The sequence below is a fragment of the Euphorbia lathyris genome, chromosome 10 (genome assembly GCF_963576675.1).
Source record: "Euphorbia lathyris chromosome 10, ddEupLath1.1, whole genome shotgun sequence".
Lineage (NCBI taxonomy): Eukaryota > Viridiplantae > Streptophyta > Magnoliopsida > Malpighiales > Euphorbiaceae > Euphorbia > Euphorbia lathyris.
The window spans coordinates 30,331,007-30,354,735 of NC_088919.1; the positions used below are offsets into that span (position 1 = coordinate 30,331,007).

The following is a 23,729-nucleotide window of genomic DNA, read 5'->3' on the forward strand; positions in this document are numbered from 1 at the left end:
AATATTTATGTATTTATCATACATAAAATCGCCTCCCTCACTAACTGGGCCTTAGTGGACTCAGTTGGACTTCCATCAATTAATTAACATATGTTTCTCTTTTGGGCTCCAAGTCTTATGTGTGACCCATTAGGTTCTTATTGCTTCTAGTCGTACGCAACTATTAAATTAATTTTCACAGAATTATATTTAATCTTTGCATAACGGAATGAGTACGCGAAATGTGATTAGCAAATCCGAAACATTCCCCCAGAGCTATAAGAAGACAAATTGATTCTGTCGTTGACCTTTCCGTATTAGTTACAGTATAATTCGATCCTTTATCAACTACATCCTTGAACTGAATCTTATGACTATGGATAATGTCAAGTCACATATAGCGAGACGTTCGTTTTACTTGTACAGGCCGAGTCAACTCCAATTAGATAGGTTAAGTGAAATCTGTATTTCAAGTTTTAAGTTATCACCTTGCAAGGATTTAGAGTCAAGTCTTCCACAAGCGATCCTTGGACGTATCTCCCATTTATCGGGAGTGACAAATGCTCAATCCAATGTATAATTATCCTACAATTACTTCCTGTGACACCCAACGTCTGCCGTTCACACCCCAGAGTCATCTCTGTTATGGATCGTGTTACAACAGGATCAAAGCATCACATTCCATAATCCAGAATCACCAATTAACATTCATTTGAGTCTGAGGATTACTTATACCTATTAATACCAATGAGATGAACAGGTGACAAGGATGAATCTACCCATCCTGTTATCTCAAGTCGGGTCCCCAATCCTAATGAACTCCCTTTCATTGGATCCATGCAACTGTCCAGATTATCTGTATATCTGAAGCTTGTGAGACCAGCTCTCTGTCTTGACAGAAGACATTGTTACATGCAAGTCTCAACAGTGATATGTCAATCCTAAACATATTACTTGACTTGGGGTGGTTTTAAGTTTATTAGTTTATTATAAAGTTTCGTCTCACTTCATGCTTGTATGAACACTTTACAATCACTTTAAACAAACTTAGGGATTTCCTTTTATTGGACTTATTTAGTTCTTTAAAAGGGGTTGCCTTTATATAGTTATGAAACCATATCTTATTAAAACAAATGACATAAAGAACACTTCATTCATATTTAGTTTATATCCTAGAACAATTGTCTATAGGACACTAAACCCCAACATACTCCCACTTGGACTAAAGCCAATTGTTTCTACAACTTATCCCAGTAGAAGTTAGATGACGATCATGTACTTTCTGGGCTAAGGGCTTTGTCAACGGATCTGCAACGTTGTCCTCAGTAGGTACTCTTTCTATTCTCACATCTCCTCTTGCCACAATCTCTCTTACAATGTGGTATCGCTTTAGGTAATGCTTGGATGCATTATGAGACCGTGGTTCCTTTGCTTGCGCAATGGCTCCATTGTTATCACAGTACAGTGTAATGGGATTTACAATGTCAGGCACCACACCAAGTTCAGTAATGAACTTCTTAATCCAAACCGCTTCCTTTGGTACTTCCACAGCAGCGATGTACTCTGACTCGGTCGTAGAGAAAGCTACGCTTCCCTGCTTGGAACTCTTCCAACTGACCGCGCCCCCATTCAAGATAAACAGGTATCCTGATTGGGATCTAAAATCGTTCTCATCTGTGAGATGACTGGCGTTTGAAAATCCTTCTATTTTCAGATCCTTTTCTCCATACACTAGGAACATGTCTTTAGTCCTTCTCAAGTACTTAAGAATGTTCTTGACGGCATTCCAGTGGTCGTCTCCCGGATTACCTTGGTAACGACTCGTTATACTTAACGCGAACGCTATATCAGGTCTAGTGCAAAGCATAACATACATAATCGAACCGATTGCGCTGGCGTACGGGATTACAGCCATGCGCTTCTTATCATCTTCGGTTTTAGGACATTGATGATTGCTTAACTTTACTCCATGTACCATGGGTAAGTTACCTCGTTTCGATTCAAGCATGCTAAACCGCTTTAGCACCTTTTCAATGTATGTAGCCTATGAAAGACCAAGCAGTCTTCTTGATCTATCTCTGTAGATCTTTATACCAAGTATATAAGCTGCTTCACCAAGGTCTTTCATGGAGAAGTTACCTGATAACCATACTTTTACCGACTGTAGTAGAGCTATGTCATTTCCCATTAATAATATATCGTCCACATATAATATTAGAAATGCAACTGAGCTCCCACTTGCTTTCTTGTAAATGCAAGCTTCTTCGCAATTCTGTTCGAAACCAAATTGTTTTATGGTTTCGTCAAAACGCTTGTTCCAGCTTCTTGATGCTTGCTTGAGTCCATAAATGGATCTCTGTAGTTTGCAAACCTTGTTTGCATCCTTTGATATGAAACCTTCAGGTTGCATCATATATACATCCTCAAGCAGGTTTCCATTTAGGAAAGCTGTTTTCACATCCATTTGCCAAATCTCGTAATCATAGTGAGCGGCAATAGCGAGCATTATTCTGATTGATTTGGACATAGCCACAGGAGAGAAAGTTTCGTCATAATCAATTCCTTGTTTCTGACGATATCCTTTCGCAACTAACCTAGCTTTGTAGGTGCTAACCTTTCCATCCATGTCAGTCTTCTTTTTGAAGATCCATCTGCACCCAATGGGTTTTATCCCTTCGGGTGGATCAACCAAAGTCCAAACTTGGTTGGTGTATATGGAATCCATTTCAGAATCCATGGCCTCGAGCCATGCTATAGAATCTGGACTGGTAAGAGCCTCTTCATAGTTTTTGGGTTCGTCGTCTAACACGGGAACCTCATCATTATCTCCCACTAGAAAACCATATCTAATTGGGAGTTCACGAACTCTTTGTGATCTACGAATGGGTGGCACTAGAGTCTCATCTAATGGGACTGTTTCGGGTTCCTTAACCGCCTCTATTGTTTCAATCGGTGTTTCTTGTTCTTGAACTTCATCAAGTTCAATCATGCTTCCCTTTTCTGTTTCTTCGAGAAACTCTTTCTCTAAGAAGGTAGCGTGCTTGGATACTATTACTTTCTGATCATCTGGATGATAGAAGTAATATCCCACAGTTTCCTTAGGGTATCCAATGAAGAAACACTTATCAGATTTAGAATCTAGTTTGTCTGACGCTATGCGTTTGACAAATGCTGAACAACCCCATACTCTCATGAATGAGAATGTGGGTTTCCTACCAACGAACAATTCATATGGTGTGGAACTAGCGGATTTAGTTGGTACTCGATTTAGGGTGAAGAGGGCAGTTTCTAAGGCATAGCCCCAGAATGTCTTTGGAAGTAATGCTATGCTTATCATAGATCGTACCATATCTAGTAAGGTACGGTTCCTCCTTTCGGATACACCATTGTGTTGTGGTGTATAGGGAGGTGTCCATTGTGAGAATATCCCACATTCAGTTAGATAATTCAGAAAATCATCTGAAAGATATTTGCCACCTCGATCGGATCGAAGTATCTTTATTTTCTTTCCTAATTGATTTTCTACTTCATTTTTGAAGCATTTGAATTTCTCAAAAGCTTCGGACTTGTGCTTCATCAAGTAAACATAACCATATCTGGAATGGTCGTCTATGAAGCTTATGAAGTATCTGAATCCTCCTCTTGCTTGGACTGACATAGGACCGCATACATCTGAATGTATTAATCCTAGAGTGTCTGATACACGCTCACCTTTATTGCTAAAGGGTGTCTTTGTCATTTTACCTTTTAAACATGCTTCACATGTTTCCAATGATTCAGAATCAATTGAATCTATAAGCCCATCTTAGTGTAGCTTAAGCACGCGTCTTTTGTTTATATGGCCTAAACGACAATGCCACAAGTAAGTTGAATTATCTAGCTTATGTCTTTTGGTATCAATTGCGAATACAGAAATTTTGTCATCTAGCACATAAATCCCATTTTGTGATATTCCTGAAAAATAGAAAATCCCATCTCTATAAAAATCGTAATGTTTGTCTTTTATTGAAATATGAAAACCGTCGTCAACAAGACGGCTAATAGAAATAATGTTTCTGAACATTTCTGGAACATACAAACAGTTCCTTAATTCTATTACAAGCCTAGAGGGCAAACTTAAAGCATAATCTCCAACAGCGAGGGCGGCAACTCTTGCTCCATTTCCTACTCGCAAGTTTATGCTTCCTTTCTTCAATTCCTTAGTCCGTCTGAGTCCCTGAATGTTCATACAAATATGAGATCCACATCCGGTATCTAATACCCAAGATTCATATTGTGAAATTGTATTTATTTCAATATAAAACATACCAGATGTTGAAGTCCTGGCTTTTCCCTTCTTGAGGGCAGCTAGGTATACCAAACAGTTTCTTTTCCAATGCCCATCTTCTCCATAATAGTGGCACTCTCCTTTGGGCTTCTTCACTTCCTTTCCTTTTGTTTCGGTGAGCATGGCTCCCTTGCCTTTCTCAGGATGGATTGGATTGGGGAAGTTCCCTTTCCTCTTCTTTGATCCTTCAATAGCAAGGGTCGGTATTCCCTCGTTTTCCTTTATATTGGGCTCTACTATCTCGAGCATATTTGCAAGCTCTACAAGAGAGGTTTGCAAGCCATTCACCTGGTAGTTCATAATGAACTGTGAATAACTCTCGGGGAGGGATTGAAGAAGTAAGTTTACACTTAGTTCATGATCCATCACATCTCCAATACTAGAAAACTTGGTAATAAGGCCAATCATCTTGAGACAATGTGTCATTACAGATGTGCCCTCCTGCATCTTGCATCTATATAACTGCTTCATTATCTCGTAGCGTTCGCACCGAGTTTGATTCGCAAACAACTCTTTCAGGTACGTGACCATAGAATAGGCATTCATATCCTCATGTTGCCTTTTCAATTCCGGTGTCATTGATGCAAGTATGATGTCTCCCACGTGATCGTCATCAGCCTTATGCTTTAGGTAAGCATAAAATTCTTGGTAGGGAGCACCATCCGTCGGGTAAGGGGGTATCAGTGTATCAAGTACATACCCTTTCTTATCGAACTTCAAAACGATTTTGAGGTTGCGATACCAGTCGGTGAAGTTTGAACCGTTCAATTTGTTATCGGTAAGTATATTTTACAGATTGGTGTTAGTCATGATTTTAGGAGTGTTTTAATTTAAACCTGAGAGTGAGAAAGAGTAAACGTAAGTTATTCATTTGCCTTAAAATACATCAATCTAAAATTATAGGTCTTTTAGTTCATTTTAGATTGCTCCCACTATTTTGCCAAATTAATAGCCCTCCATATTAATTCGAAGAATTTCGCAAATCCTTTAGTGAGTTAGGATCCTAACTCCTGAGATTTCACCTTGAGTGTGCTCAATAAGCTAGTCTCATTTGTTAGGTAGATTCATGTAATCAATCACATCTTTGATGTGATTCCTAGGTTATTGGGTTACTAAGCACATTAGTAACTAATATGCTATTCATATTAATCCCAACCATATTGCCCATTAGTTTATGATAACATGAGTTTACTCATCCAATTATCATAATCTAATTTAAGTATTACCCCATATTCATGAAAAGATGATTTTCAATAATTCAGGTGTTACCATAAGACCCCGACCTTGAGTTTGCTCAACAACCCAAAGGCCCCCAGTACTGCCGGCTAAATTATAATATTAGGGAGGGGCAACCGATTTTAATAACTTGCTTATTTACTTAACTTTTAATTAGTGAGGGATTTTTTTTTATTTTAAGTCTCATAATCTAACTTAGTCTTGATTTGCTTTAGCATACATCAGACACATACATTGGTGTTATGGACATATCATCTAAATTATTCCGTCGAGCCAGAGACGGAATAAAAGGCCAAACCTAGGGAAATACTAACTATTATATATTTCTCTTTAGGTCCTCCATCTTCTCCATGACGCCTTGAAATTACATATTAATTTCTATACTACTAAAGAAAACTTCAATTAACTTGAAGGGAATTAGATGAGAGGAGAAATTACAATAGATAGTAGAAAGGCAGGACTCGCAGGCCCTATTTCAAAAATACCAAAAGACTAAAAAGAGGGTCCAAATATGTCCATAACTCCAAACATGCATAGACTCAATTAAATAAATTTAATTGGTTGATTACATAAAATACTTTATGTAATATTTAGGTTAATCACATTAACTCATCAATTAACTTTCATCCAATTTTAATTCTAATAGTTTCGCATCTTCTATATTAACCTTTTAGATTAATACAACTATACAAAACTTTATTTATGCATGTCCCAATTATTTTGATTTCAATTCATTTAATAATTTTGATTTACAAATAGGTAAAACAAACTTTTAAATAAATTCATTCATTCGATAATCAAAACAGAAAACTATAAATTTCTGAAACATATATATATATATAAATATATTTAAAACTATTTTAAAACGATTTTAAAATACGTGGGTTTCGGGACGAGCCCGAGGACGCGGCTGCTGCCGTTTGGCAACAGCCCTACTGCGCCTGGCCCCGCCGCTCCGCGGTTGCTGCCGCAAGGCAGCAACCGCAGGACAGCGGCCGGGTTGCGCCGTGAGGCGCGACCCGAGCTGCTGTCCATTTAATTTTTTTTTATATAATTATATGTATATATATATATATATCGGTTTTAAAACGATTTTCAAAAAATAAGAAAACCTATTATAGATTTTCCGTTTTATCTTTAGAATCAATAAAATTAACTTTTATCAATCTAACTATAAAACTAATAGATTTTGTTATAATGATTATCAACCAAAACAATTAGGAACATATGCATAAACTATTTTAATTAACAATTAATTATAACTTATTCATCTTTAGAACTAATTAATCAAAATAGATTTGTTAATTAACCTAACTATAAATATTTATTCAATCCGATTGAAAAACTTCTAAATTTTCATATATGAAATAACGGATTTAACGCAGGCTCTATACCACTGAAGGAAAATAGGCAAACGTTTGGCAGCGAAAATATAAAAATTTTAACCTTTTTCCATTAACCCAATATCCATTAATCGTTATTTCATATAAAAAGGGATAGAAGGAAATATCTTTTGATGTTCTATCTACTGTTGCAATCGAAGTGCCCACAACTCTTACTTCGAGTTCCCGAGCGCAAGACAAAAACACAATCCAAAATCAAGTTAGATATCAACCGTATAAAACAATCAAGAATAGATTGTCTCTAATAAATCAACACAAGATCAAGGAATAAGAGAAAGAGATGGAAATCAATTGAACGGAAGGAAGCGGTGGATAATCTCGTCCTCAATACTATGGGTCGAAATTCTCTCTCCCGGGTTGTCTATGTGTATTTCGAAAATTACATGTAGGGGGTATTTATGTTCTCTTGTATCTAAACCCTAGTTAGATAGAATTAGGTTACTGAATAAGAATTTAATTCGGAATATAATTCTTATTTATTATTTACAATTATATCTTAAATATAAAGATAATAATAATAACCTTATAGGATAATAATAGGAGCAATTTAATCTCATTAAAACTCCTAACTTATTTATCCTTTAATTAATTTAATTCACAATTATAATCTAATTAGAATTGTTAAAATCAAATTAAATATTTATGTATTTATCATACATAAAATCGCCCCCCTCACTAACTGGGCCTTAGTGGACTCAGTTGGGCTTCCATCAATTAATTAACATATGTTTCTCTTTTGGGCTCCAAGTCTTATGTGTGACCCATTAGGTTCTTATTGCTTCTAGTCGTATGCAACTATTAAATTAATTTTCACATAATTATATTTAATCTTTGCATAACGGAATGAGTACGCGAAATGTGATTAGCAAATCCGAAACATTCCTCCAGAGCTATAAGAAGACAAATTGATTCTGCCGTTGACCTTTCCGTATTAGTTACAGTATAATTCGATCCTTTATCAACTACATCCTTGAACTGAATCTTATGACTATGGATAATGTCAAGTCACATATAGCGAGACGTTCGTTTTACTTGTACAGGCTGAGTCAACTCCAATTAGATAGGTTAAGTGAAATCTGTATTTCAAGTCTTAAGTTATCATCTTGCAAGGATTTAGAGTCAAGTCTTCCACAAGCGATCCTTGGACGTATCTCCCATTTATCGAGAGTGACAAATGCTCAATCCAATGTATAATTATCCTGCAATTACTTCCTGTGACACCCAACGTCTGCCGTTCACACCCCAGAGTCATCTCTGTTATGGATCGTGTTACAACAGGATCAAAGCATCACATTCCATAATCCAGAATCACCAATTAACATTCCTTTGAGTCTGAGGATTACTTATACCTATTAATACCAATGAGATTAACAGGTGACAAGGATGAATCTACCCATCCTGTTATCTCAAGTCAGGTCCCCAATCCTAATGAACTCCCTTTCATTGGATCCATGCAACTGTCCAGATTATCTGTATATCTGAAGCTTGTGAGATCAGCTCTCTGTCTTGACAGAAGACATTGTTACATGCAAGTCTCAACAGTGATATGTCAATCCTAAACATATTACTTGACTTGGGGTGGTTTTAAGTTTATTATAAAGTTTCGTCTCACTTCATGCTTGTATGAATACTTTACAATCACTTTAAACAAACTTAGGGATTTCCTTTTATTAGACTTATTTAGTTCTTTAAAAGGGGTTGCCTTTATATAGTTATGAAACCATATCTTATTAAAACAAATGATATAAAGAACACTTCATTCATATTTAGTTTATATCCTAGAACAATTGTCTATAGGACACTAAACCCCAACATAAAGAATGTGAAATAGAAGTTCAAAAGATAATTCATTTACAAAACTTATCAAATCAATTGCCATACGCATTTTCTGACCCAAAGAGAGTGACTAAGTCACATATTCCAGCTGTAAATGCTCCAAATATAATTGATGTCCCTGAAGGACAACATCAGACTGCTAATGAGTCTCACAGACGTATGAAGCGTGGTAGACCAATTGGTTCCAAAGATAAGAATCCTCGGAAAAGAAAAGGAGCAGAATTTGGCAATGGCTTTTCCGAGGAACCAAATAGAAATGAAGGATCTCCTGAAGAGACCATACAGATGACAAAGAATGAAATTCAGGTACCTGAGAATGAAGAGATCTCAATCAATAATGTCATGTCTGGAATAAAATGGAACCGAAATAAAATCGACGTCGATGAAATTTTTGCATGCAATGTAGCAGTTGATGTTATGGATAAAGATGAGGATCATGAACCAAAATCCATTGAAGAGTGTACACAAAGTAATAATTGGCCAAAATGGAAAGAAGCGATTGAGACAGAATTGAAATCTCTTGCAAAGAGAGAAGTATTTGGACCAGTAGTCCGTACACCTAAGGGTGTAAAACCAGTGGGACATAAACGGGTTTTTGTGAGAAAAAGGAATGAAATTGGTGAAATTGTGAGATATAAAGCATGTTTAGTTGCACAAGGATTCTCACAAAGACCTGGAATTGATTATGAAGAAACCTATTCTCCTGTGGTGGATGCAACTACTTTTCAGTTTCTCATAAGTCTAGCAATAAGAGAAGGACTTGATTTACGTTTAATGGATGTAGTTTAACCTACTTATATGGGCCACTGGATAATGATATTTATATAAAAGTCCCGGAAGGATTTAAACTGTCAGAAGCAACTAGTTCTCGAGAACATTACTGCATAAAGTTAAATAGATCTCTTTATGGATTGAAACAATCAGGGCGTATGTGGTATAATCGCCTTAGTGAATATTTGCTAAGAGAAGGCTATAAGAATGACCCCATCAGCTCGTGCATTTTTATTAAGAGATTTGGGTCTAGATTCGTCACAATTGCAGTGTATGTTGATGATTTAAATATCATCGGGACTCCTGAAGAGATTTCACATGTAGTGGAATATTTGAAGAAAGAATTTGAGATGAAAGATCTTGGAAAGACCAAATTTTGTTTGGGATTGCAAATTGGACATCTCAAAGAGGGTATACTTGTGCATCAAACAACATACACAGAAAAGTTGCTCAAAAGGTTTTATTTTGATCAAGCACACCAGTTGAGTAGCCCAATGGTTGTAAGATCACTTGATGTGGATAAGGACCCCTTTCGTCCTCGGGAAAGCAATGAAGAAATTCTTGGTCTAGAAGTACCATACTTAAGTGTAATTGGGGCATTGATGTATCTTGCTACTCATACAAGACCCGACATATCATTTTCTGTGAACTTGTTAGCAAGATTTAGCTCATGTCCAACCCGAAGTCATTGGAATGGGATTAAACATGTACTCCGTTATCTCCAAGGTACGAAAGATATGGGCTTATTCTTCTCTAACCAGTCCAAAGGGAACTTGATTGGTTTTGCTGATGCGGGATATTTGTCTGATCCTCATACTGCTCGATCACAAACTGGATATGTGTTTACATGTGGTGGTACTGCTATTTTTTGGCGTTCTATGAAGCAAACCATAGCATCTACTTCTTCTAATCATGCAGAAATTTTAGCTATTCATGAAGCTAGTCGTGAATGTGTGTGGTTACGGTCTGTAACTCAACATATTAGAGAAGATTGTGGTCTATCCACCGGGAAAGAAGCTCCAACAGTTTTGTATGAGGATAATGCTGCATGCATTGCACAGTTGAAGGAAGGATACATTAAAGGAGATAGAACGAAGCACATCTTACCAAAAATTTTCTTCACCCATGATCTACAAAAGAATGGTGATGTGCAAGTTCAACAAATTTGTTCAAGTGACAATTTGGCAGATTTATTTACCAAGGCGCTTCCAACTGCTACTTTCAAGAAGTTAGTTCTTCGCATTGGACTGCGTCGTTGTAAAGATTTTTAGTTATGTATTTATGAGGAGGAGTAAATGCGTGTTGCACTCTTTTTCCCTTGACCATGGTTTTTCCCACTGGGTTTTCCTGGTAAGGTTTTTAATGAGGCAACATCCCCAAGCGTATTTACTTATTTTTGCATGGATGGACATCCAATGGGGAGTGTTATGAATAAATTGATGGATGTCCATAAGTATAACCATTGTAACTCCTCATTCCTTAATGTTGTAACTCTTCATTCATTAAGGTTGTAACTCTGTATTTCTTAATGTTTGTAACTACATAATTTATGTTCTTATGTAACCTATATATTCATAAGCCTATAAATATAGGTTTCTTTCATGTAATAGATATACAAGTAAAAGGACAAGTGAAATACAAGCTTACACTCTCTCCATTGTTCTTATTCTATTGCATGTTATCTTCCTTGTTTCATAACATCATGAACTGATATTATCGTTACAGGTTTTAATTAAAATTGTATGGTATTTACAGGTTTTAATTAAAATTGTGTAGTGTTTACAGGTATTGACAGGTTTAATTGAATAACGGGCTAATTATTTTTTACCCGCCCGACACGCGGACGTGTGGCTATCACGTCCCACTGTGTGATGGGGCGTGATAGCCACACGCCCGCATGTCAGGAGGGCAAACAAATAGTCTTTTTCCATCCTCAACCTCTAAAAAGGTATTTTCGTCCTTTTACGGAGCTAGGGGTGGGAATTGATGGCTGACCCTTTACTTATGAGTTTTGCATGTTTGACTCGAAAAGCATTTGAAGATTTGAGATAGATTAATGGGTCCCTCTTCTAATTTTTGTCTCCAAGATCAAATGAAAAGTTACAGGGCCAAAGTTTTTATCTGTGAAGAGATAGTAAATTACAGAAAAAAGTTCTATATTATAAAAAGTGATTTACTATACCTAGCCACAAATTCCTACCTCTAGCCTCGGGAATTGACCGAACTACCCTTTGCCAAAAAATTGAAAAAAACCAAAACCTCTCAAATACCCTATACACTCTTCGATCAAATCCGGACTCGTTTGTGAACCAAATCATGGATCGTGAAAGAGCCCGTAAAGGGAAAGACAAAATGGTATGATTTACGATTTTATTTCGTTGATTTTCGCTCTGTTTTGTGATCTGTGGGGTGTTTAGAAAATTCGCTGGAATCGCAGTCGGGCGTATGAACATCACGCCCGACCTGTGGTTCCGGCGTGAGGGAATCACGCCCGACCAGTGGTGTGGGCGTGATAGCCACATGCCCGCACCACTGGTCGGGCGTGATGCTCGAACGCCCGAACCACAGGTCGGGCGTGATGCGCTTACGCCCGCACCACTGGTTTTTATCTGTGAAGAGATAGTAAATTACGGGAAAAAAGTTCTATATTATAAAAAGTGATTTACTATACCTAGCCACAAATTCCTACCTCTAGCCTCGGGAATTGACCGAACTACCCTTTGCCAAAAAATTGAAAAAACCCAAAACCTCTCAAATACCCTATACACTCTTTGATCAAATCCGGACTCGTTTGTGAACCAAATCATGGATCGTGAAAGAGCCCGTAAAGGGAAAGACAAAATGGTAAGATTTACGGTTTTATTTCGTTGATTTTCGCTCTATTTTGTGATCTGTGGGGTGTTTAAAAAATTCGTCGGAATCGCAGTCCGGCATATGAACATCACGCCCGACCTGTGGTTCCGGCGTGAGAGAATCACGCCCGACCAGTGGTGTGGGCGTGATAGCCACATGCCCGCACCACTGGTCGGGCGTGATGCTCGAACGCCCGAACCACAGGTCGGGCATGATGCGCTTACGCCCGCACCACTGGTCGGGCGTAATGTTCATACGCCCGACCAGTGGTCTGGGCGTGATTCCCTTACGCCCAAGGTTTTTTTTAATAAAAATTTACATTATTTACAATTTTATTAATTTTGTAATTTTATAATTTTAGTATAATTTTAGCATAATTTTTACAATTTTATTAATTTAGTGTAATTTTATAATTTTAGTATAAATTTAGTATAATTTTAGCATAATTTTATAACTTTAGTATAATTTATTATAATTTTATAATTTTAGTATAATTACAATTATTTACAATTTTATTAATTTAGTAGTATTTTAGCATAATTTTATAACTTTAGTATAATTTACAGGTAAAGGCTATGGTTACTTTATTTTTTACAAAGTAAGCCTTACTTTGTGTGTTTTCACCATTGGATTAATTTTATGCTCCATCATCCAATGGTGAAAACACACAAAGTAATGGTACTTTGTCAAAAATAAAGTAACCATAGAAGACACCTAATTTACATTATTTACAATTTTATTAATTTAGTGTAATTTATAATTTATATGTTACCATTTTTTATTAACTATATGTAATTTTTTTGTAGACGAAGCGGGCTACTAGGGGTGGGAAATCCATCCTGTCATCTGCTCGTCGTCTAGATATGGACGGCGAGGATGATACACCACGCCATACGAGATTGCGTGGTATTGATATATCCGGTCGTAGGCGTAGAGGGGCTGCGACGGACCAGTTGAGGAGGGGACCGATTGTGGAGTAGCCCGCTATTGATGGATCGGAGGGGGCGACAGATTTTGATGACAGAGAGCCTGATAGCGATACTGTGGACGACTACCTGGATGTGGCAGCCTAGGCAGTGCGACAGTCTGTAGTTGCACGTGATCGCGAGGTTGAGGATATCGATGAGCAGCCGACCCCGGGGAGACAACCGACCCAGCGCGTAGGAGGTCGCTTTGCGAGTACAGGTATTTTTTAGTATTTTAGTATAATTTTAGTATATTTTATTATAATTTTAGTATAATTTAGTATAATTTTAGTATTTTAGTATAATTTTAGTATTTTAGTATAAGTTTAGTATATTTTAGTATAATTTTAGTATTTTAGTATAATTTTAGCATATTTTAGTATAATTTTAGTATAATTTAGTATAATTTTAGTATTTTAGTATAATTTTAGTATAATTTTAGTATTTTAGTATAATTTTAGTATAATTTTAGTATTGTAGTATAATTTTAGTATTTTAGTATTTTAGTATAATTTAGTATAATTTTAGTATTTTAGTATAATTTTAGTATAATTTTATAATTTTAGTATAATTTTATAACTTTCAGGGACAAGCAAACGTCCCAAAGCTAGTGAGGACGAGAGCTGGCTAGTTACTGAACCGGTGGATGGTGGCCCTGTTGATGGTTCCGTGATTCCTAGTTTTCTAGGACATGTTGCCTCACGGATACTGGGAGGAGAGATTCGGTCGTTTCTGACATGCTACAATAGATCATCAGCATGCCGAGATTTGTGTCAATGGTTTTCTGGTGCGTCACCCGAGGTAAGAATAATATAGTGTGTCAACATTTATTGTAATTTGTATTTTTAACTATAAACATAAAAAACATTCAGTAATTGTATAAATTGTATATGTGTCATTTTACAGCTGAAGGAGATGATCGAGAAGACTGGTTTGTCTCACCTTCCACATGCCATGTTTAAGAACCTCGACACTCCGCTGTTGACTGCATTCGTGGAGCGGTGGCAGCCCGATACGAACTCCTTCCACATGCCGTTCGGGGAGATTACTATCCAGCTGCATGATGTGTGGCAGATTCTTCGGATCTCGATCGACGGTCCGATAGTGTCCGAGTCTCCCACTAATGACAGGCTTCATGCCATGTGCATGATGATGTTTGGGGTGGATCAGGATCAGCTTCTGTTGCCGGGCCGACATTTATGGGGTGGTGGAAGTGTATTTGTTCAGGTTGTACACGGGCTTATCATCCAGGGTAGGGATGACGCTACTCGGGCCACAGCGTGGATGTGGCTTATGCTTGGATTCACTCTATTTGTTGACAATAGTGGAGATAGGATTAGACCGACCCATCTTGCTGAGGTTTACGGCGGTGTCAGCGGGGCAGCTGGACTTTCATGGGGGTCTGCTACACGTGCCATGTTGTACCGGCAGTTGGGGATAGCGAGCAGAGGAGACTGTTCAGGTATATGCGGATGTTTGACCCTACTGCAGGCATGGATATACGAGTATTTTCCGGTATTCCGGCCGCATAAAGGAGCTCACTTGATCCCAGCTGACCATGCCCGTGCACTGAGATGGGAGGTCAGGGTACCAGGCAAGACGACCACCCGACTAGATACCATACGCGTGCAGCAGAACCGTATGACGGCAGCAGAAGTATTTTATAAAATTTTAGAATTAATTTAAGTATTATTTATAGTATATTATTATTTTTTATTGAGTATTATTTTTTTCAGGTGACGTGGTTGCCTTATGGTCATGTCCCCGATGATGATCGGCTTCAAGTGTCCTACGCCGGTTGGATAAGGTGTAGAGACATCGTCGAGCCGTATATGCCCGATCGAGCGCTGCGACAGGTCGGATATACTCAGCCTATCCCAGCTGAGCGTATTAGACCTGATAAAGCAGTACGACCATGGAGATCTATAGCGTATAAGCTCACACATTCCTTAGACACAGTTGAGGATACCTGGCGGAGATTTCCATCGGCTCGAGGCATTGATCGGAGGAGATGCCGACCAGTTGGATACGATCCCACTGCCTGTGATCCTGCTTATATGCACTGGTATATGCGATATTCGCATCCTCATCTCCTTCATGCACCACAGGCTGGACCGGTACAGCATGCTCGCACCAACAGCGAATTTGTAAGTTTATTATTATTTAATATTATTATTTAGTATTAGTTTATATGTGTTTATTTTTTAATATTTATTTATTAAATTTTTTTTGCAGTGAGTTAGCTGGTTGTGGCGTGTCACCCAACTATCGGCTACCCACCGATCTGACGAGGATGCTCCACGCATTAAGAGGGAGATGGATGAGTTTATGGATGCGTGGCGTCGGGTGAGCTAAATTATTTTTGTAGAACTTCATACAGTTTAACACTTTTGATATTATATTTACTCTTTTATGTTTATTAATTTTTATTTTAATGTTTATGCTTTTAAATTTTATTTGTTAAAGGGTAATACGAGTTAAAATGCCGTAATTTTATTTCTAAACGGATAATTCGAGTTACCACAATTATGAACTCTTTTTTTGTAATTTATTCATGCGGGCGTGAGGTAATCACGCCTCACCGTAGGTGCGGACGTGATAGTCCCACGCCTCACTGTGTGGTGAGGCGTGATTACCTCATGCCTCACCACATGGTGAGGCATGATTACCTCACGCCTCACCACAGGGTGAGGCGTGATTACCTCACGCCCGCATGCCGGGAGAGGTTTTTTCCCCCAATTTCCCACCTTAAAGCCTGAAAGGGTACTTTCGTCCTTTTATGGGGCTAGAGGTGGGAAATTGGGGCTGGGTTTAACAACACCCTATAAAAAACATACAAAATTTTCTAAATCAAATTAAATCCAATTAAAACGGTTACCTTTTAAAAAATCCTATAAATACATCCAGTTTACCTCATAACAAACCACATTAAATTTTAACTTTTTTTCAAATGGATCCCCACTACTATGGATTTTGTAGGATGCTTGGCAGTCTTATTTCATACATGAAGCGTGGAAGAATTGTCCAGCTGCGTGGAAAGAGCAATATACCCGAGGAGATTATGGGCATCCAACAATCATGCTTGAAGCAGCCGCTTCAGTAGATCTTTGGATTTTGCACAGATATTTCGGTATTGCTAGGTCCAACAACGACCTTAATATTTTGAATAGATTCAATTTATTCCAAGTCAAATTAAGAGGAACAACACCGCCAGTGCAATTTACTATTAACAACAAGACGTACAATATATGTGCTTTACCTAACTGATGGTATATATCACGAATGAGCTGCTTCCGTGAAAAGTTTTCTGCATGCCAATGACCCTCAACAAACCTGTTACAAATTAAGGCATGAGAGCGTATGGAAAGATGTTGAACGAGCGTTTGGAACTTCAAACCCGCTTTGCAATAGTGTGAGGACTAGCACGTACTTGGCATAAAAAAAATTCACGACATTATGGATACTTGTGTAATATTACATAACATAATTGTTAAAAACGAAAGATACACATATTTAAGAAACTTTCCTGAAGAATTTCTCAACCAATAGTTAATGATGACATTCAATATGACCCTATTCCGGATTTTGCTACTGATCTCTCAAGTGATTTAGAGATTCGCAATAGAAGCATACGTAGTCAACCAAAATTAAATCTAGTTGAGCACCTTTGAAAACGTTTCGGAATCACTAATATTACTGTTTGATCATCGGTAAATTTTAATCTCGTTTTAATTTAATGCATTTAGTTTGTTCCTTATGTGTTATCGGCAAATAACTTGTTTGTATTTTTTTTCAAATGCATGTCTTTAATGTATTTTCCATTTTTAATATATTTTACACTTTCGTTAATTATTAATATCAACTAAAATTGTGATAAAAAAATTATATTAAGCTTTTAATTTTTTATTACAGTTAAATAAACTATTCAAATTATAAATATTTATTCAATTAATAATAAATATCAATAGATATTTTTTTAAAAGATTAATAGATTTCATTAATATTAATTTTATTATTATTATTAAAATAGATTAATTGATTAAAAAGTAAAGAAAATAAAATATTAGGGGGCGTTTAGTTCATGCAAGGGTAACAGAATGAAATCAAGAAAGGAAAACAAGAAAAAAGGAAATGGAATGACCCTGAATTCCTTTATTTGTTTGTTTCAGTTCCATAAACGGAATGATATGCCTCTGATTCACTTTATGGCTATTTGGTTCAAATGAGATAATAAATCAGAGTTGTGTTTTTAACAACAATTTCTATACATATATGTGTCTCTATTAATAAAATATAAAAATTAAAATCAATTAATTTAACCATTAAAATCAAAAGATGATGAAACTGAAGAAACTGAAATAAAATTAATCAAAGAAAATGCATATTCTATTTTAAAAAGAAAATAATTATTTTAATATAATTAAAAATAAATATTAAAACTAAATAATATGATAAATAAAAAAATTTGGTGAAAAATATTTTTCAAGGTAAAAAAGTAAAAATAAATAAGTATAGGAATCAAAAGTGAAATTACTCTAGAGATAAAAAAAAAAGGATAAGTACAAAAAAATGCATGTGGTATACGCGTTTTCCGAACTCGAACCTGTGGTATTTTTTTTGCAAACAGATGTCTTTGTTACAAACCGTTAGCAAACAGAGACTAAATTGACTAACGGTGTTAAAATTCAAAGAGAAAAGAGTTAATTTGATCCTTATATTTATTTATTTTATAAATTAACCCCCCTAATTATCTAATTATCACAAATAAACCCCAAAATCAAAAATAAAAATCAAAAGTACCTTCTTCTTCTTCTTCTTCTTCTTCCATTAATTTCTTCTTCTTTTCTTCTTCTTCTTCAATTAATTTCTTCTTCTTCCATTAATAAGGAGAATAAAATATTTTTCTCTCTCTCTCTTCCTTCTCTCTCCTTCTTCCATGGTTCTTCTTCTTCTTCTTCTTCTTCTAGATTTCTGGAAATTTCCAGAAATCTGGAATTTCCAGATTTCGGAACTTAAAAAAATAGAAGAAAGAGAGGAAGAAGAAGAAGAAGAAGAAGGTATTTTTTGATTTTGGGGTTGATTTGTGATAATTAGATAATTAGGGGGGTTAATTTATAAAATAAATAAATATAAGGACCAAATTAACTCTTTTCTCTTTGAATTTTAACACCGTTAGTCAATTTAGCCTCTGTTTGCTAACGGTTTGTAATACAGACCTCTGTTTGAAAAAAAAAAACCACAGGTTCGAGTTCGCAAAACGCGTATACCACATGTATTTTTTTTTATACTTATCCCTAAAAAAAGTATAAATAAATAGGTACAATGATCAAAACAATATCAAAAATTAAAATTTAGTTAAAAAATATTTTTTGAGAAAAAAATTAAAAATATATAAATACAACGATTAAATGTGAAATTAATCTAAAGATAAAAAAAATAAATATATAGATTAAAATAAAAATTAAAAAGTAAGATTGGTAAAGTATAATTTTATAAGGAAGATAAAAGTTAATAAGAGATGGGAAAGGTAACAGAAGGGGGTTGGAGATTAAAGAAAAAGAGACAAAAGAAATGATTAAATTAAGAAAACAAACACTAAAAAAACCTCTCATTTCCATTCCCTTCCCTTTTCTAAAACCCCAAAAACAAACCGGCTGTTGACTTGGGATGGTTGGAGGTTGTTAGTACAGTGAGCAAGTGTTGCTATGAAGTTAGTAAATGAATGGGTTTTTTTTCCATCTATTTATATAACGTTTCAATAATAGCAAATCAGCATTACCAGAACCAACCCATTTCTTCATTACTCTAAAATTCCTTTCCGAAACAGAGAGAAGAGAGCTCTAATTCTAAACAAATCTCGCCCCCACATTGTTCGCTCTCTCTCTCTCATTTGTTCCTTTCACCAATAATTATCTCCTTTTTTGTTTAATCCATCTGTTTCTCGTTTTTTTTGCGCAACAACTTTGCATTCTCTGTTTCTCATCATCGACTCCAGGTATTCATTTTTTCATTTTAAGTTGTTCGATTCTTCCCCTTCTCCTTCTATTTTTTTTATACATATATATATATATTTTTCATTTTCTTGTTCGTTTATAATTTCTTATACCATTGTGTTTCTGTTTGCTTTATGTGTTTCTATTAAGTTATTTAATTAGTATGATAGAAATGGCCTGCATCTCACCTATACAGTGCTTTTGTTTATTATCAAATCTTGTAAGAGGTATATATAAACAAATAACGAAATTGCTCTATGTTTTTCGTTTCAGAATTCTATTCTGATGCTCCTTTTTTTTTTCTTAGTTCAACTTCATGTTTATTGTATGAATCCGATCTTCAAGGATCTTACTATGTGCAGTTTTTTTTTTTTTTTTTTTTATGAAAAACTGTTAGGAGTCCTTTTTATATATCTTTTCCCCTTTTAGAAGGTTGGGTTGATTTCTGATTCCTGTAGCCTCTTGTTCTGGTAATTGTTGGCTACAAACATGCGGAACCTCAGAATTTAGAAAATAGAAAAACAATAATGCTGAATTGATCTTCTATTTTCTCTACCATTCAACCTTTCCTCTATGAACTAACATTTGTTACATTTCTACTTTGAATTAATGCATGTTTCTCTTTTTGTCTGAACAGCTATCAACGATTCATATAAAGGAAGATACCATTTTTGCCAATTTTCTGATCCAATTAGATGGGGGTAGCATTACCATGCTCATTTGATGATTTAAATACTCGATTGGATGCTGATTTAATGAAATCAATTAGTTTTCGTGCTGAATTTTTGAGGACTGCTTTACGGTCTGTTAGTTTTAATGGTCGCGATTCGAAATCTTCAATCTTGAGATCATATGGTTCCGCAAAGTTGTTAGTCTCCTGTAAATCTCAAACTTCAGAAATGGCAAAGTTGTTTTCTAGATCTTTAAGCTTTCAAGGCGGAGATATAAGTTGCCAATTGACAAGAAATGATAGCTTTTCCGAGACAGAAAACTGCAAATCATTAGATCAATCTGGCAGCCAAATGCACCAGGCTGCAGTTAAGCTGCAGAAAGTATATAGAAGTTTCAGAACCAGACGACAGCTGGCAGATTGCGCGGTTGTTGTTGAGCAGAGATGGTATTCATTTGCACAACTCTTTATATGATGAAAATGTAGAGTTCGGTATTTGTTTGCTTACATAAGATGGTTGTGTACTGCAGGTGGAAGCTGCTAGATTTTGCTGAACTTAAGCGAAGCTCTATATCTTTCTTCGACATTGCGAAACCAGAAACTGCTGTTTCACGTTGGTCTAGAGCAAGAAAGAGAGCTGCCAAGGTAAACACTCTGGAAACTTTGATTTCGGACATGATTCTTGTTTAAGTTATCCAAATTTGTTGTTTCATTCAGGTAGGGAAAGGCTCATCCAAGGATGAAAAGGCAAGGAAGCTTGCCTTACAGCATTGGCTTGAAGCTGTAAGTTTCAGTCTTCGAAAAAAGCTCTGCATAAAGCTGCTATATTCATTTACTTATTTCTGTTTTGTTGTTTCCTTTTGAATAGATTGATCCCCGTCATCGGTATGGCCATAATCTTCAATTTTATTATGTCAACTGGTTGCACTGTGAATGTAAACAGCCTTTCTTCTATTGGTAAGATAATTTGGAATCAAAGATCTTTGCTGCTGCTATGGGTTATTTAGAATTATTGATATAATAAATTTTGAATCGCAGGCTCGACATCGGAGAAGGAAAAGAAGTAAACCTTGAAAGGTGTCCTAGATCAAGGCTTCAACAGCAATGCATAAAGTATCTTGGTCCTGTGAGTTTTTCACCCTTCATCGTTCTCTCGTGTCAATCAAGTAGATAAAGGGAATTAGTGTTGGAGATTGAAAAATGAGTTGAACTTTGCTGTTTCTACATGTTATGTGAGAATTGAATTGGTTGCTGAAGATTTAGTCATTCTTACTGGTTTTTTCTCATGTAGATTGAAAGAGAGGCATATGAAATAACGTTGGAGAATGGAAAGTTTTTCTACAAGCAAAGTGGGCAAATTTTAGACACGGCCGGAGGACCAAAAGATACTAAATGGATTTTTGTTCTTAGTACATCGAAGTCGTTATATGTTGGTATGAAGATCAAAGGAAACTTTCAACATTCAAGTTTCTTGGCTGGTGGAGCCACACTTTCTGCTGGAAGATTAGTTGTAGAAGATGGTGTTTTGAAGGCGATCTGGCCTCATAGCGGACATTATCTTCCAACCGAAGAAAACTTCCAAGAGTTCATGTCCTACCTTACAGAACACAATGTTGATCTTTCTGAAGTTAAGGTATAAAAAAAAAAACCTTCAGAGTTTATCTAGCAGAAACAATTTTCTCTTTTTGGTGTTTTCAAAAGTCTGATTATTTATTATGCTGTTCTTCTCTACTTATGTTCAGAAAAGTCCAGCGGAAGGTGAAGAAGAATTCACTTGCGGAAAGGATGATAGCAGTAGCTTACAAGAGAATCAATCAACTGCAGATTTCCCTCAACTTACTAAAGCAATAAGAATCGATATTAGAGGACAAGATTCAAATGCTGTCGAAAATACTGATATCACGTCGAAACTGTGTCGTTGCATACCTATGAAAATTACTAAATTTGAGATACCAACAAGGAGTAGTTGTCTTGTAAGTTTTGAGGACGAAGCACCTGAACCAAGTGACAATCACGAAGATGGCTATGAATCAGCAGAAGAAGATTCGTGTTTGACGGAGGCAGATTTCATGATTCTGAAGATGAATCTGTTTGATGAAGATGAATCTGAAGAAGAGGAAGAGGCTGTGGCTGTCCCGAAAGAAAAAATCATGAGAAGGATAAGTTCACACAAAGAAATGCAGTCATATCAACTTGCAAGGCAATTGTGCACTAGATGGACAACCGGGGCAGGGCCACGGATTGGGTGCATGAGGGATTACCCATCTGAGCTTCAACTCCTGGTACTAGAGGATGCTAACCTGTCACCTGTTTCCTCACCAAGAAAAGGAAGTGCCAATTCAAAGCATCCAGCCCCATCACACAGAAGAGCACGCTACCGGATAGTGTCTCGTTTTAGTCCCTAGAATCCTGCTTAAGTACACTCCCAATTTGTATTCTTTCAGCTAACATTGTGTGTGCTTCTCTCTGGTGTAGAGAAGAGTTTAGGAATTCTTTCACACAGTTTTTCCTCTTAAAGAGTGAAAAATGAGTTTTTCAGGATACTGTATTTTGTATGTAAGGGTTATTTTCTCAGACATTTCGCCGCATTGTAATCGTTTTCATGCCAGAATAGATTTTGATGCCTCTTGCTCGGAATCAAACCGCCCTCATAGCAGGTACCTGTTCCATCTTCCCTGGGATCTTGCAATTTATATCACTGCAAACCTACATTCTTATAAGGAAACAGCAGAGGAACTTTCTTTCCCTTCCAGATTCCCACTATTCCTGGCTTGATATCATGCACATACACAGTTGCAGACCTTGTGGTTCAACAAGGTATGCTAAACATGAACAATACATACGTTATCTGTAATAACATTTTAGTGGACAAACAAGGAGATACTAATTGCGCCTGAGAGAGAGACACAAGAAGCACTAAAGACAAATAATATATAAAATCATAAATACGATAATTGATATTTCTAAAATGCAACAAATAGTCAGATAGTAAATCATACCAACTATATATAAACTTAATCATAAATGCATAAAACATAAATCATAAATCATATAGATAGAAAATGACCTAGATTCATCCTATTTTTAACTTGAACCCCCAAAAAAATATTGTGTAGCTTCTAAATTTGCGTCTACCTCGATGCGCTAGGTTCAGAAAGGCACACTCAAACATGCACCTCTTTAACAGAAATTTCACGGGGCCAGGTCTAAGCCAGGCCAAAACCCCGTGTGGCGCTTCGACTTTCCCCCAAGTCTCGGCCAGCCAACTCCTACCAAAGGGGTCTATCCCCTTTAAGCGTTTCGTTAATGCATATGTCGATATTCCATCCCGGAGGGTTTCCCTGTGATTAAACCTCGTCCTAGAATGGGCACGCACTATGGGCTCTCCCCATAGTGTCCATAGAGTTCTCCTCTATGGAGACATTTGTCTCCCTTCATGAAGGACGTATACCCGACTCTCATGTTCCTAGTGGACGAGGGTGGATCGCTTAAGCCAGTTCCTACTACTGACCCATGTGTGGCGGAGATCCAACACCAGGGTAGTCCATGTCCCCTATAGTGTTCTTTATACCAACTCCGCCTCTTCCACCAGCTTACGTTGATATGTCCCTTTTTCCACTCCATGCTGAAACCTTGTGGTGTGAGCGTGCAAGCTTTAACTAAACGAGTTCTTCGTAGTGTAAACCAATAGTGCTT

General features: G+C 36.6%; 1 protein-coding gene across 1 annotated transcript; it reads left to right on the forward strand.

The window, feature by feature from the left end:
• Positions 1 to 19,022: 19,022 nt before the first annotated feature.
• Positions 19,023 to 22,607, forward strand: LOC136209421 (IQ domain-containing protein IQM6). Its single transcript, XM_066000884.1, has 8 exons — positions 19,023 to 19,365; positions 20,001 to 20,480; positions 20,564 to 20,678; positions 20,751 to 20,816; positions 20,902 to 20,990; positions 21,072 to 21,159; positions 21,325 to 21,666; positions 21,776 to 22,607. The coding sequence occupies exons 2-8, from the start codon at positions 20,059 to 20,061 to the stop codon at positions 22,436 to 22,438; spliced, it is 1,785 nt and encodes a 594-aa protein (XP_065856956.1). The 5' UTR covers positions 19,023 to 19,365; positions 20,001 to 20,058; the 3' UTR covers positions 22,439 to 22,607.
• The last annotated feature ends 1,122 nt before the right edge of the window (positions 22,608 to 23,729 follow it).

Excerpts from the sequence above, each read along its gene's own strand:
- LOC136209421 (XM_066000884.1), top strand. The coding sequence starts at position 20,059 with ATGGGGGTAGCATTACCATGCTCATTTGATGATTTAAATACTCGATTG. Across the intron at positions 20,679-20,750 it reads CAAGAAAGAGAGCTGCCAAG|GTAGGGAAAGGCTCATCCAA; the intron begins GTAAACACTCTG and ends TGTTTCATTCAG. Across the intron at positions 21,160-21,324 it reads GCATAAAGTATCTTGGTCCT|ATTGAAAGAGAGGCATATGA; the intron begins GTGAGTTTTTCA and ends TTTCTCATGTAG.